The 14,837-nt window shown below is 54.1% G+C and overlaps 2 protein-coding genes across 2 annotated transcripts in view; one reads left to right on the top strand and one right to left on the bottom strand.

Annotated features, from left to right (window-relative positions):
- Positions 1-14,837, bottom strand: part of IFT140 (intraflagellar transport 140 homolog (Chlamydomonas)) — a 63,203-nt gene that overhangs the window by 12,281 nt on the left and 36,085 nt on the right. The window contains exon 18 of the mRNA XM_006901906.1: positions 13,690-13,889. Coding sequence (XP_006901968.1) covers positions 13,690-13,889 — 200 coding nt within the window. The remainder of the gene's footprint in view (positions 1-13,689; positions 13,890-14,837) is intronic.
- On the top strand, positions 71-10,314 carry TMEM204 (transmembrane protein 204). Its single transcript, XM_006901905.1, has 3 exons — positions 71-350; positions 4,315-4,470; positions 10,070-10,314. Exons 1-3 carry the CDS (start codon positions 71-73, stop codon positions 10,312-10,314), a joined length of 681 nt encoding a protein of 226 aa, XP_006901967.1.

The raw sequence follows: 14,837 nt of genomic DNA, 5'->3' as shown, positions 1-14,837 counted from the left end.
GCGGCGACGTCCTTTAGCCGCCCAGCAGCCACTTGGTCCCCTCACCGCCTTTGGACTTAAGTGGACAGCAATGACCGTAGAGAAGCTGGTGGCCTCAGCTGTGCTGGTGGCCCTCGTGTCTCTGGTGCTCAACAATGCAGCCGCCTTCACCACCCACTGGGTGCACCAGACCCTGGAGGACGGGCGACGCCGCGGCGTGGGGCTCTGGCGGGCCTGCTGGCTGACTGATAAGGCACGCGGGGGACCAGGCCCCGGCGCCAGGCCTGAGGCGGCTGACGAGCAGGGCTGTGAGGCCCTGAGCTGGGGCTCTGAGGCAGCCGGCTTCCAGGAGGCTCGGGCCACAGCCAAATGTAAGTGCATAAGGCAGGGGTGGCAGGGGTGCATCTGGGGAATGGGAATGAGCATAAGGCAGGCGGGAGGCACATCTAGAGGACCAAGGGGAGGAGGCACACGCGAGGCAGGACAAGTGCTGACCCTTCACCTCCATTCCATCTACCACCCCCCAATCCCCGGCTGCAGGCCACTCCCTCCTCTTGCCCAAGTAGTGGGTTAAAGGGTGGTGGGGCTTCTAGAGGAGGAGCCTCCATCACACCAGGGAAAACCAGTGCCTTCTGGCACTTGACGGAGTAACCTTGGTGGTGCAGTGGTCAATCATTTGCCTGCTAACTAAAATGTCTGTTGTTCAAACCCCACTAGCTGTTCTGAGGCAGAATATATACCCAGGAAAAGTCACAGCCTGACAAACTTGTTGTGCAGTTCAGCCTTGCCCTGCAGTCTAGCTGAGTTAGAATCCACTCGAGGGCAGAGGGAGCCCTGGTGACACAGTGAGCTAAGTGCTTAACTGCTAATGGAAATGTCAGCACCAGCTGTTCATGGAAGGAAGAGGAAGCAGTCTGCTTCTGCAAAGATTTCAGCACAACTCAACTCCACTGAGTCAGTCCCGACTCATGGCAACCCCCCAACAGGTTCCTGAGGCTAGCAACAGCAAGGGAGGAGACTGTCGCAGGTGTGTCCCTGCAGAGCTGGTGGTTTGAACCTTTGGGTTAGCAGCACAACTTGCTTTGGAACCCCTATGGAGCAGTTCTGCTTTGTCCTGCAGGATCCTTTTAAGAAATGCACCAAGCTCTCTGGGGCCAAGTAGGAACCAAATCAGTGCTGACCTCCCAGTGGGTTTTTGGAGGCTATGATTAGATGGTAGGAGGCACCCATCTTTCTCTTCTTTTTTTTCATCTTTCTCTTAGGAGTTGCTGGTGGATTTGAACTACTGAACAGGTGTAGCCTTTGGGAGTTCTCAGCTTAACTCCCTACAGGCTGCACGACCAGAGCTCAGTGCAGGGTCATCAGGGGTGGGAATTGTCCCCATGGCTGTTTTTCATGTCAACAGGAAGTCTATCAGGCTGTTCCCTCATTCCCTCAGGGTCTCCTGAGGACTGAATTAGACTCAAGGGAAAGGGCTGGAGTGTGAGTGAGGATGAAGGTGGCATGTAGGGACCCCTAACCCACTTCCCCAGTGCAGGGAGCCTTTGATGATGGGCCTGGGGTACTAGAGTCTCCCAGCTCCTCTGGAGGTTGGGGCATAACTCTGAACAGGAGAGATCAGCCACCAGCACCCCATGACCTACAATACACCCATCTACCAAGATGCAGCCATTGCTGGGCTGGGTCAGCATAGCTGTCCCTTAGGACAGTACGGGGGCTGGGCAGTGAGTGCTGTGATTTTGGATAGCAGTTCAAGAGGCTGTAAAACACCACAGCGCCGACTGAATGCGAGGGACTGCTCATCAGACATGTCCCTCACCCACCAGCCGCGCAAGAACCACATTCGTGGTTGAGATCAAAGCACATGCGTGTCTCAGCCCAGCATTTAAGGACTGGGGCATGAGCAGGGACCAGCCTCTGCAGGAGCCAGGAGGAGCTGCCATGGTGGGACAGGGCCATTGTGGGGCGGGCCCGCGATGAGGGATGTCCAGAAAGACCTGCTTGCCTCTGAGTTCCTCTAAGGCCCGTGGCTTCACCTCATGATTGTCCAGCCAACCGCCAGCACCTGCCCTTCCTGTACGCTGGTCTCCACTTCCCTCCCAACTCTATCAGCCAGCCTCTGGAGGAGGGGAGAGAGGTGGGTGACTCAGCCGATGATACAGCCTGTGCATCATGGACTCATCCTGTGCAGGCCCTAAAGGCCTCAGCTGAGGTCTTGTCCCCATGGGCCAGGGAGACACATGCTCCCCGACCAACCACACCCGGAGACTACCACACCTTCCACTCTCTGGAATAACCGCCCTGACCCCAGATGCAAAGCCCAGCCCTCTTCCCTCTTGCTCCACATGCCCCAAAGACATCCACAGAGATGGCCCTGTGAACAGAGATACTACAGGGCTGCATTCCCACCATTTACCTCCTCAGAGTCCCTCAAGGGACTCACCTGTCCCCACCTGCCCCACATCTGTTCCCGACTCGCTGCCATTACATGACTTCCTTGGGCAACCTCAAGAGATTCAACTACTGGTCCAGCGCACACGTGCAGTGGCCCCACAGATCTGCTGAACACCAGAAACATCATCACAGCGGCCCCACAGATCTGCTGAACACCAGAAACATCATCACAGCTTGTGACCTGAGCAGGTGACACTAGTTCCTGTGCCTCAACTGGGCATAGACAGAGCTGTCCTGAGCTGACACTTCCTGAGGGAACAGGTGGCCTCAGGTGCAGATCATACAGCTCGGCCCCAGGGGCCCAAGACCATGACTGGCTGGGCCAGGATGCCCCGAACATCCCCTCATCCTCGCTTGCCTGTTTCACACCAGGTTTCAACATGTCCAGAAGTCAGCCCCCTGAGTACTCCGATGACTCACATTACTCCAGGGGGCCCTTCTCCAGGAGACACATCTACATCTGTCACACAGTCTGTCATGGGAGCTGGGGCGTCTTGGCATATCTAGAACCAACATAGGGGTGATGGTCCCATGCGGGCCAGTGGCGACAGGGATGCCTAGGTAGATATCCTGCTGTGCTCCCTCCTTGCCTGGTGTCTTGGCTCTGATGAGCTCATGGACAGATGCATGGTCTGTTCTGGGGCTTTCAGAGGAAACTGGTCCTCTAACTTACTATGGTGAATGACCGCTGCATTGTATGCATGAGAAAGCTGCACAGTGAATGTGGAGGAAGAAAGAACTGGTGCCATGGAAGCTGCAGTCAAGAAATTAAGACATGTGTTGCACCGGGCAAATCTGCTGTCAAAGACCTCTTAAAACTGCTTAAAGAGCAAGTGTCATTTCAAGGTTAAGAGGTGCCTGACCCAAGCTGTGGTCTTTTCAGTTGCTCTTTTGCATGTGGAAGTGGGATAATGAATAAGACTAAAGAAAAATCAGTGCCTTTGAATTGTGGCTTTTTTGAAGAGCACTGAACATACCACGGATGACCAAGAGAACCAATACTTCTGTCTGGAAAGAGCAGCAGCAGAGGCAAGGATGGTGAGACTTGGGCATGGTGTCAGCGGAACAATGACTCAATGCTTGAAAAGGCAGAGAGTCAGCCAAAGAGAAGAAGACTGGGAACAAGATGGATTGACACCACGACTGCACAGCGAAGGTGGAAGGTCGAAGGTTGTTATTATGGTGCACGCTGAGGAGAAGTTCCATTCTGCTGAAAATGAGTCAGCACCCTCTTGACAGCACATGATTGGTGTAGACTTGCAAGGTGCTGTCCAATTGCCATTGAGCTGTTCACATCTCAGTTAGGGCACTGCTCACCTTCTGTTACAGGTGGAGGTGGGAACTTCCCCTCACTGTCCTGGGCTTCACCACCTTTGTGTATCCTGGCTGCCTGAGACCGCCAGGAGAGAGAGGTGGGAGAGTAGGGGCTGACCAGAGAAGATGCAGTGACCCAGTGTTGTGGGGGCCAGGGGCCGGCCTTTGATAAGCTCTGCAGCTGGGGAAGGAGCCCTAGTGGAGAATAGTCAAAGCACCTGGCTGTTAACCAAAAGTTGAGAGGTTTGAACCCACCACGCTGCTTTGTGTGAGAAAGATGAAGCATTCTGCTTCTGTAAAGATGCAGACTTGGACCCTATGGGGCTGCTCTGCTCTGCCCTACAGGGCCACTGTGGGTCAGAACTCATCTGACAGCAGTAAGTATGCTTAGTGTCTTTGTTGTGGAAGTTGGCATGTGGCTCCTGAGCCCGAGGCTGGGCTCAGGTGTGAGTGAAAGCTCTGTCCACCATCTCTGGGTGGATTTGGTCCTTGCTTTGTCCCATGGGGGGTGGGCTCACTAGATGAGAACATGTGACTCTGGCTAACTTCCCTCCTTTCCCTCTGTAGTGCAGTTCGACATGATGCGTGCCTGCAACCTGGTGGCCACGGCGGCGCTGGCCGCAGGACAGCTGACCTTCGCGCTGGGGCTGGCAGGCTTGCCGCTGTTGTCCCCTGAGTCCCCTTGCTGGGAGGAGGCCATGGCTGCCGCATTCCAGCTGGCCAGTAAGTACCTTGTGGCAGGGTGAGGGGCAGACAGCGTGGTGGGGAGCTAGGTCCAGACAGTCTGGGGCAGGGCTGTAGCAACCAATGGCTCCTCCTGCCCATCGTGCATCCTGCAGCAGGACACACCCCACCAGGCTGTGAGCTCTGGACAATGCACAGGGTGGCAAGGTGTGGCCATGGGAGCTGTCGCACCCCTGGTGCAGGACTGATGCACAGGGAGGAAGAGTGGGGTAACTGGCCTTAGCTGTGGGCCAACCCTGTCCTGTCCTGGCTGGCCCTGGGACTCAGGCTTAGGTGCCTAGAGGCAGCAAACAGCAGACATAGGTCACATGGTTTACAAATGGGAGACTCACATACACACACACGTGAATCCCCACTGCACAGGAGTGTCTCCGGGGTAAAACTCCATTCACACACTGCGGAGGCATCCACCTGACTCCTAGCCACCACCAGTGCTCCCAGAGGCTGGATGTGTGGACCCCACACTCTGCAGTGTGTGTAGGAGGGCAGGGAAAAGAAATGGCAAGAAGACTTTCAAGACCAGTGTTTCCTGGTGACAGTTCTTAAGAATCCTGCCCAGGGTGGACTGACACACACAATCAGGACCCACAACAGTGAATAGGATTGAGGGAACTCTCAATTTCCTGCACCACCAACAGGGCAGCATGGGGTCTGGGTCATTGTCCTCACTCATGAAAGCTCTGTGGTTTATCTGGCTGCCCAGTCCTTGCCTACAGAACTACATTTTTCTCCTGATAATGCCAGTGTGAAGGCAAGCCAGTACTGGGGCCACCGGGGGCCCTTAGTGGGCCCAACTGAAAACCCTGTTGCCACCCCTTAGGAGGATTTGGTAGGGCAGAAGAGAGTGGTCCTGGGTCAACTGATCACTATCTTGGTCCTTCTCTGGCTTCTGTGTGACCCTGGGTAAAGCCATTGGCTCCTTAACGTCACCCATTCTGAAACAAGAATGGACTGTGGTGGTTAGGGCTCAGAGATGAAAGCGGGTGGTACTGCGCTGGTTATGGCTGTGCCAACTTGACTGCCCACAAGTTTCTGCTTTGGTGGTTATAATGTAATTCCTTGATGAGATCTGATACAATGATGACAGTCGATACAGCGTCATCATTCTTTTGATTAGGTGTGATCTAATGTAGTCTTTCCTTTAATGAGGTCTGGTACACTCATTCATGAGATCTGACAACAATATAATCATACCCTCATATGTCTTTCTTTGGTGAGAATTGATAACCACTTCCATTATGAGATTTAAGTAGTCAATCAGTTGAAAGGGAGTTTCTTCAGGGGAGTGGCTGGCATCCAACATCTCTGGATGCCTAGTAAAGTTCTCCTGCTTTTTGTTGGATGGAGATCCTGCATCTGGTTCGTCACCATGACTTTTCTGGACTTGAGCCAGTGGCCTGCCATATTGCCTGCTGATCTTTGACCTATCACCCTTGGAAGCCAGCAGCCTGCTGTCTGAGTGGAGTTCGTCAGCCCCTGTAGCTGTGTGAGTAGAAGCCTCTAGCCTGAAGTCCGATCCATCTGCTGTGACCTGCCAACCTATGCAAGTGCATAAGCCATTTCCTTGAGATAAATCTTCCTTCTATATATAAGTTCCCGTGGTTTTGCCTCTCTATAGACACCTCAGCCTAAGACACTTACATCCTGCCCTCCTATTGACACTGATATCCCAGTGGGACACAGAAGATTATCACATAACGGAGCAGCTAGATGGAAGAGACAGCCCAGTGGTGGAGATAAAACAGATGCAAAAAGACATTGGCTGTGATGCTCCCCAAGACTGTCAGCCACATGGCCACTGCTGTGTAGGTCTTGAGAAGCCTCCTGCAGAATCTCACTGGGGATAAGGGGAGTGCCAGGGGCCTGGAATGGAATCCTGTTTCTTACAGATTGCCAATTCAGAACAAGATGGTGCTGTCTGCAATGTGTACACACTTCCAAAGAAGAGGGGATCTTGCCTTAGTCTCCTGGACGGGAGAAGCATCTGCCCTTTGCTGGGTGGTTCAGAAAGCACCAGGCAGTTGGGTCGTTCCTGCTGGCCCCTGCCTTGCCCTCGGACGTCACTGCACTGCTTCCCCAGCAAGGAAACTCTGGGCTCTGTTTAGATGCGCTCTCTGCTGGAAAACAGTCCCGGGAGCGGCACTATGCCTTTCTTCTCGGGGGGGGGGCTAATTTTAGAGCGAGGTTCTTTCCTGCCAGGGCCTGCTCTAAACAGTCAGGAGAGACTGCAGGGCGCCAGGATATCCTGCCATGGGCTCAGAGATGTGGCTCTACCTGTTGTGCAAGCATAGCCCATGTCCCCACACCGGGGGTGGGCACCGGGGGATGCTCACAGACATAAAAGGACAGCCAGCTCGAGGCCCCAAGGGACTCAGAGCATCTAGAGCTGGCAGGAGAAGATAACTACCCACAGGGAATGCTCCTGCCTGTCGGCCCTACTCCCTTGATCCTGGAACTGGGCTCACACTCACCAGGTCCCAGCTGTCCCATCTGTGACCTGCAACTCCAAAGACCTTTCCTGCAGTGACACCACAATCCTGACATGCTCAGACTCCTCGCAAGACAGTGATTCCTTCCAGGGAAGGAATAAAAATCTGTATAATTTCCCATGTGTTGTGTAGCTGACTGAAAGGGCAGCACGTGGACTCCCCTCAGGAGAAGACGGGCATCTCTCTGCCTGTAAACATTTACACTGTGGAAATCCAGTGGAGGGTTATCATGAAGCAGAATCAATTTGAGGGCAGTTTTTCTTCAAGAGTTTTCCTGCCATCAAGATTTCTTTGTGTCCTCTCTTCTGCTCCATCACCTTGGGTGAAGATGGGTATCTTTTCCTTATTCTGTTTGGAACCTGGGCCCCCGCAGGAAGGCTGCCAGGTAGACTGAAGTGTGGACCAGCAGCCCTGACTCCACACTCCAAGGCAGCAGCTTGTTGGTCACAAGGAGAGGCCATGGTTCCAACGTGCAGCTGTCACAGAGCTGACTCTGTGTCAGTCTCCTGGGTCTGCCTCTCCAACCTCCTCACCTCTTCCTGGCTGAGCTCAAGATCAGGGTGAGAAGAATAACTAGAGGTCCTGATGGCACAGTGGTGGAAGCTTTTGTTTGCTAACCAAAAGGCTGGCAGTTTGAACCTGTTAGCTGCTACAAAGGAGAACAAGGCGGTAGCTTATTCTGCAAAGATTTACAGCCTCTGAAGCCCACTGGAGGGCTCAGGAGTCAGACTAGATTTTATATGAGTGTGGCTTTAGTTAAAGGAGTCCTGGTGGTGCCATGAGTAAAGTACCCAGTTGCTAATCCAAAGGTCGCCGATTTAAACCCACCAGCCACTCTGAGGCAGAGAGTTGTAACAGTCTGCTCCTGCAAAGTCCCCATGGGGCCGCTCCAGTCTGTCATGCAAGATTGCCATGTAGAGGGACTGATGGCTGCAGGATTGGTTTTCTAAGTCCCCTCTGGAGTACAAATCAGCTCACTGAAATCCACTGGTTGATCCAGCCCAGAGCTCAGCGACCCTCATGCCGGAGTCGTCACTGCTGGAGGTGGTGCCCGTGGATCCTGCTCCCATCACCCCAGCTCAGGCCCTGGAGGGAACTGCTGGGACGGGTGTGTGTGGAGGCCGAACACCTCAAGTGCATGCATGCATGTGCTGGGAGAAGACCCTCACCTTGTCCTCTGAAGACCATCTTCCTGATTTCTCCTCCTGTGTCCCTTCTCCACGACCTCATCTGCACTTTGGTCTTTCTGAGACTTCAGGGCCATGCAATGTGTGCGCTGGGAGTGAGAACATCGGAGCAGCAGCATGTGCAGTGGGCAGCTTCTGGTTGAGGCCTGGAAGAGCTAGGTCCGTCCTGTGTTGCCCTTACCAGTAGAGAGGGCCGCTTGAGGCTGGCAGCCCCATTCACCAAAGCGCTGGCTTACCTCTGCCTTCTCCCTAAGCCATAGCAGCTCCTGTGTGGCAGGTGTCAGCTCTGCTCCACGAGTCCCCTCTGTGCCTGGAGCAGAGTGGGTTTTCTGCCCAAGCCCAGTCACAGCTGTCCGAGATGGGTTCCACTTGGTACCTGAGTACCCCAGTGGAGCTGAAGCCCTGTCAAGGAGGGCCAGGCCAGGCTCTGAATTTCCTAGTTTCGAGCTCACTGCACACCCAGCCTGCCATCCAGGAATGACTAGGTCTGGACCAAGCCAGTGTGTCCAGGAAAGCCACTTGGCATCATGCTGGGTCCAGGTGTGTGTGACCTCCAGATGGTGACAGTCCCCTCAGGGCAGTTCAGTGAGGTTGTCCATGTCCTGGGAGTGCTAGGCACTTGTGTCTGTTTCCAGCTGCCCATGGTATGGGCTTGGCTTTCAGTCTGCCCCGTGCTGCCCGAGCTGTGCTCTCTGGTCAGGGCAGGGATGTGAGCATGCCTGCATCATGACATCTGGGGTTGTGGGCTCAGAAGTCCCTGTTTCATGGGCAGATCAGCATCCAGACCTGAGGCCATGCATCTCAGACTCCACTGCCACCTCCACTTCACTGGTGTCGAAGGCAGGCCACCTCAATCTTGGACACTGATGACATAGGGCTCCCTAGCTCTGCATAAAGGGCCTGGGAAGGTGTCCTGGCCATGCCAGTATGGGACTGTGTTCCCAACAGGCCAGCGCCTGCACATGGCATGAGTCCCATTTCTACAGCTCCGTTTCCAAAGCAAACAGTCCTTTCCTGCGGGCGGCCAGGCAGCCGGGGACGGCAGTTCAGCCTGCAGAGACGCTGTGTCCGCTCTTGCTTCCTTCCTGCCTGTTTCCTCGGGGACCGAGTCACAGGGCCTTCCTCTGGAGGGCCGGCAGGGTCGTTGCCCTCCTGCGTCCGGGTGCAGTGTCTCCTAGGCCTGTCATTTGACTACTTTATGTTGCACAACCCACTCCCACAACTGGCCCCATCCCCTCCCTGAGTCCCAGACCAGGGTGGATATAAGCTCACCACTAGGGATTATGCTTGAAGGGACAAGGCTAGTTGTGGGACAGTGTGGGGTGAGGCTGGTCAGGGCAGAGTGGCGAAGCAGACACCCTGCAGGGTGGGGTAGCGATGTGGATGCCCTTGTTGTATGGGAGCAGGGACACCTTAGGAAGGAGGTAGGTGGAGGCTCAGACTCCCCTGGAGTGGGGCCAGTAGGGGGCAAGGACAGACAGCTGGGTGGGGCATGGTGGGAGTGGGTGGTGGTGCAGCTGCCTGCAAAGAGGGAGCATTGGGAAGGGTTAGGATGGGTTGAAGGTGTGGACACCTCGCTGGGTGGGTGGCAGGTTGGAGGTGGGGTGGTGGAGAGGATGCCTCATGGGTTGCTCCCCTGTCTGGTCCCCTGTGCCTGACCAGCCCTCTTTCCCTGCCGGCTCCCTATCTGACCAGCCCTCTCTTCCTGCTGCCCCCCATCCCTGACCAGCCCTCTCCCCCTGCTAGTAGCCCTTGGCCTGGCCTCCTGTCCCTGACAAGCCTTCTACCCCTGCTGGCTCTCCCATGTCCCCCCACCTGCCCCCCTGGCCCTGACCAGCCCTCTCCCCCTGCCGGCACCCCTCCACCTGGTCCCTGTCCCTGACCAGCCCTCTTCCCCTGCAGGCTTCGTCCTGGTCATTGGACTGGTGACCTTCTACAGGATCGGCTCCTACACCAGCCTGTCCTGGTCCTGCTATCTGAATATCGGCGCCTGCCTGCTGGCTACCCTGGCAGCGGCTGTCCTCATCTGGAACATTCTTCACCGCAGGGAGGATTGCATGGCACCTCGTGTCATTGTCATCCGCCGCTCACTCGCTGCCCGCTTCCGCCGTGGGCTGGACAATGACTATGTGGAGTCCCCATGCTGAACGCGGGGGACCCTGGGACAGTGTGGACCAGGTGCAAGGCCATCATAGCCACGGTGTGGACAAGGCCACGTGTACATACATGTACCATAGCCTGTGCAGTCACTGTTACATAGGGGCCTTTATATGGGTACATATGGACGTGCTTGTGTGCCTCCATGGGGGACAGCCTCCACAGTGCATTGCTGCACAGCCGAATGGAGGCACATGAGAGGCGGGGATTAATTTATTCTGCGCCTATAGTTAGGGCAAATCCTGGTCCAGTGTCCCTTTGGTGCATCAGGACACCCAGGGACACACTCCAGAAATGTCCTGTCCTGCTGCAGAGTCAGAAATGAGCATTCAGCACCAGGGCCGCAGCTTCAGACAGGACCTCCTTGCCTCAGCGGTGCACCAGTCTGCTCCTGGTTCTCTTTCTAAGTTAAAATAAACACGGACTTCTTAGTGCTGTCTTTCAGAGGTGTCTCATTCCTAGCAACCCTGGTGACACAGTGGCTAAAGCATTTGGCGGCTAACCAGAAGGCAGTGGGAACCCAGAGAAGAGGATAAAGATGGGGCAGTGGGCTTTCTGAGTCCCAACCTTAGAACCAAATGCCAGTTCCACTCTGTCACCCCATCATTGTGAGTTTGGGTCCACTGCGAGGCAGCGTGTTTATCCAGGGTCTTAATCCTGTCTTTCCATCCCTTTGGGAGAGAAAATGAGATCTGTCTGTTGCTTTTGCTGACTGAGGGAGGTAAAATCTGACAGCCTTCGTGGGGCCAAGTGTATATTTGGGGTCATTCACATACATGCCCCATCACCACAGCCTGTGCACAGGCCCCCAGGCCTCTCATTCCGAGAGTCTGGATCCCACGTCTTGGCTTAAAAAGTTAAGAGATTGGCTTACTTTTTCCCAGGGGAGATTTCCCAGGCCTGCTCCAGCCACGTTCTTTGTGGACCACAAACAACTTTCCATCTCTGCCCTGACTCGGATCGGCCGTCTCCTGTATGCACAGCGCCCCTGCTGTCAGGCTGAACAGGACTCCGGATGCTCCCACACGTGTTAGGGCAGAACTGTGCTCCAGTGCAGAGTTCTTCAGAAGTGAAGTGCGAAGTCTTTCTTCTAGGTGGACTTGAACCTCCAGCCTCTTGGTGAACAGCCGAGCATGTGAATTTTATTTGCACCATCAGGGACTCTACTAAGCTCACTGGTGGTGGTGTTGAGTAGGCCTGACTCATGGTGACCTCATGTGTGCAGAGGCAGGGACACTGCTCCCATGTTCTTAAGGCCGTGACCTTTCAGAAGGAGACCCCCAGGTCTGTCTTCTTAGGCGCCCCTAGGGACGCAGGAAGCATGGATGTTTCAGTTAGCAGGTGACTGTGTTAACAGTTCATATTACAGGGACACTGGGCCTCTATAAAGTGGGTCTGCAATAGTGGGTTAATGAAACACCCCAAGATCCATACCACAGCATCAGTGCCCAGCAGTCTGAGGCCCAGGGTCTACTACTGTGCCACACACAAGTCGACCCCACCACTACTCAGAGGTGAGAGATGAGAAGGCTTCAAGCTGAAGGCCACCCCACTATCAGTTTGGTCTCCAAACTCTCACTGGTGCAGCAGCTTAGTGTTAGGATGAAGGTTAACAGGAGCTGGGGTTTCCATGGAGTGGGGCACAATGACATGACAGCGTACAAGGACAGGCCACCTCTGACAGAAATACCCAGGCTGAGGCCCACAGCCAGGTGGACAGACGAGCACGTTTGGATGGCCTCCTCCTGCCTACTCTCTCATTCCTAGAATAGACTTGCCTTATCTCATGCTAAAAAAACCTCAACTGTTTTTTTAAAATACTAGTGGGACACTGAACATGTGGTGGTGTTTTACATTATAGATGTGACTGTTTAAACATGTCTAGAGTCCGAGCATATTTTCAGGGAGAACTAGTCCTGGGAAAGATACATCATTCTAGGAAATGCAGAGGGTAAGCAAAGGAGAGGAAGACCTTCAGTGAGATGGCCTGGAACAGTGACTGTCACAATGGGCTTGTGCAGGATAGAGACGGTGAGGATGGCACACAATAGCGCAGAGGTCAGCTCTGTGGCTCAGACAGGGTCGCTATGAACTTAATGGCACCTAACACCAACAGTGGGAAGTGGGCTGTGTGGCCTGCCAGCCTATGGTTAGGTCTGTTACCTGGAATGTGTGCAGAAGACTGGGCCCTGCTGGGCAGTCATAGCCCACTCCCAAACCCTGAGACTCTTTATCTCCATGGCTGGTGGAGAATGTTCTAGAAAGACAATGAGCCAAGATCTCACACTGTTTTTGAGTTATGTTTTGTATGCTACTGAAACCAGCCCCACAAGATGAACTGCCAGAAGAACAGCTCTGTCTTGGGGGAAATGCAGCTAGAATCCTCCTTGGAAGCAAGGCTCACCAGACTTAATCTCATGTTACTTTTAAAGGGAGACATGCTTGGTAAAGTAGAGGGTCAGTGACAGTGAAGACCCCCCCTCAACAAGACAGGTTGACACAGCAGCTGCAAGGATGAGATCTGCAGAGATGTGAGGACGCCCCGGACTGGGCAGGGGTGCATTCTCTTACAGGATGGCTCTAAGCAGATGACGACGCCATACCCTCTAACAACCACCCAAGTCTTACAGGAACCTGGCGGCAGAGTAGTTAAATGTTTGGTTGTTTGCTAGAAGTTTGTAGATTCTGGCCCATCAGCCTCTCCTCTGGAGAAAGATATGACAGTCTGCTTCTGGAAAGATGTACAGCTTTGTAAACCCTAAGGCTAGCTCTGCTCTGTCCTCCAGGGTTGCTAGGAGTCAGAGGCCACTCGATGGCACCACAACAGAGGCCAGGCACCTTGGTTGCTCAGCTCCTGCTTCGCCCTTGTCCCATTCTGGTTTCACTCTCTGGTATTTTTTTCTGCACTCTGGAAATAAAAGCAGGTCCAGAAGCACTGGGCAGAACTTTCGTGGCCCTTGTTCCACAATGGGGATGAGGGTTCTCAGACAGCCCTGCACTCATGGCCCTTTGGGACCTGTTCCCGCTGCGCCTCTGCTCTTATCACAAGGGCCTGCTTATTGAGACCTTTTCTGCTCAGAAAACTCAGTCCTGGGGGAGGTGGGCAGCACTAAGTTTCACGCCTGTAGGATGTTCCAGCAGGAAGTGTCCAGAACATTTCAAGATAAACACCAATGGGTGAAGAAGTAAACAGCCTGAGAGCCTGAGTGGGGCGGCCTGACGACTTTGCCCACCTGCTGAATAGCCAGCATGGGCTGGACAGACACCACTGGATGCAAAGACAGAATTCTAAGTCACACCTAGGAAGCGAGACCCCCAAGGGTGTCCACATGACCACTCAGTGGACTCAGCACCCACACCCTTACCTCTTGATGAGCTTGATGGACTTGAAGGCCTCATCCATGTCCCCAATGGCGACAAAGAAACTGAAGTTGAGCATGGCATCCCGAGTGGGCCGGTCACAGTCCTCCAGTCCCACGAAATCCCGGAGGGGCTTTCTGCCCACCATCTGTGGGGGTTGGTACTGCCCGGTGTCCCCATGGTCTTCTTTGTCTGCTTCCCCAGGCTGAACGACAAGGAGCACAATTGGCTACCAGTTCAATTACACTCCACCACCCATGCCCAGTCTCCTCCTCTGATACACATCCAATGCCCATGGCCAGGGAGACATGGATAGCTGGCTTCACCAAAGGCAGAGGGCATCTTTAGTGTAAGGGGAACTCCCAACCCAGTGAGGCCCAGTGCTGGGAGTTTAGAGAGCAGGATGGGCAATGGTGTCCTGTTTGAACTCACCCTCCTGTCTCTGCCTTGGGAGTCAGCTTCACGGCCATTATCTAGTGGCTGCAAAGACTCCCAGGTTAGCAGGCCAGCGAGGCCTTACACAGCAAGGAGCCCTCTGTGAACCGTAAGGAAGGATTGCCATTTGTAATACACAAGTCCCTGGGTGTGCGAAGGCTAAAGGCTGTTAACTGAGTGGACAGCAGGTTGAGTCCACCCAGAGAAGCCTCGGAAGACAGGCCTAGTTATGAGCTTCTGAAAGCTCAGCTCGACTATGACACACACAGGATCATTTAAGGAGACATGCCCGGATGTACAAGGCCTTGGAAAGTGCTGGCATTGCTTCCAGTAAAGTCCCCAACACTGACTGGAGTTGGCGCCTTACCCTCCTGGTGTTCCTCAGAATTGCCAGCCTTGCTTTCCGGCCACTGTGCCTCGAGGACACTGCATTGTCTATGAATGGAAAGTCTGTGGCAACCCTGAATCCAGCAAGTCTGTCTGTGCCATTTTCCCAACAGTGCAAACTCACTGCTAGCCCCTGCGCTCCAGCTGGTCGTTTTTTGATATTTCAAACTTTCTCATCTTGTATTGTACCCTTTTCCTGTATCGAAAGGAATTGGAAGACACAGAAGAATTTCATGAGACAACATATGAGCAAGAGCCTATGGTGATGAAAGAAGAAGTTCAGGCTGCTTTGAAGGACATGGCCAAAAATAAGGCTCCAGGAATAGATGGT

This window comes from Elephantulus edwardii, unplaced genomic scaffold (genome assembly GCF_000299155.1).
Source record: "Elephantulus edwardii isolate Elephantulus edwardi_28Jun2011 unplaced genomic scaffold, EleEdw1.0 scaffold00350, whole genome shotgun sequence".
Taxonomy (NCBI): domain Eukaryota; kingdom Metazoa; phylum Chordata; class Mammalia; order Macroscelidea; family Macroscelididae; genus Elephantulus; species Elephantulus edwardii.
Note: the sequence above shows the minus strand (reverse complement) of the source record. Positions and strands in the feature narration are given on the sequence as shown.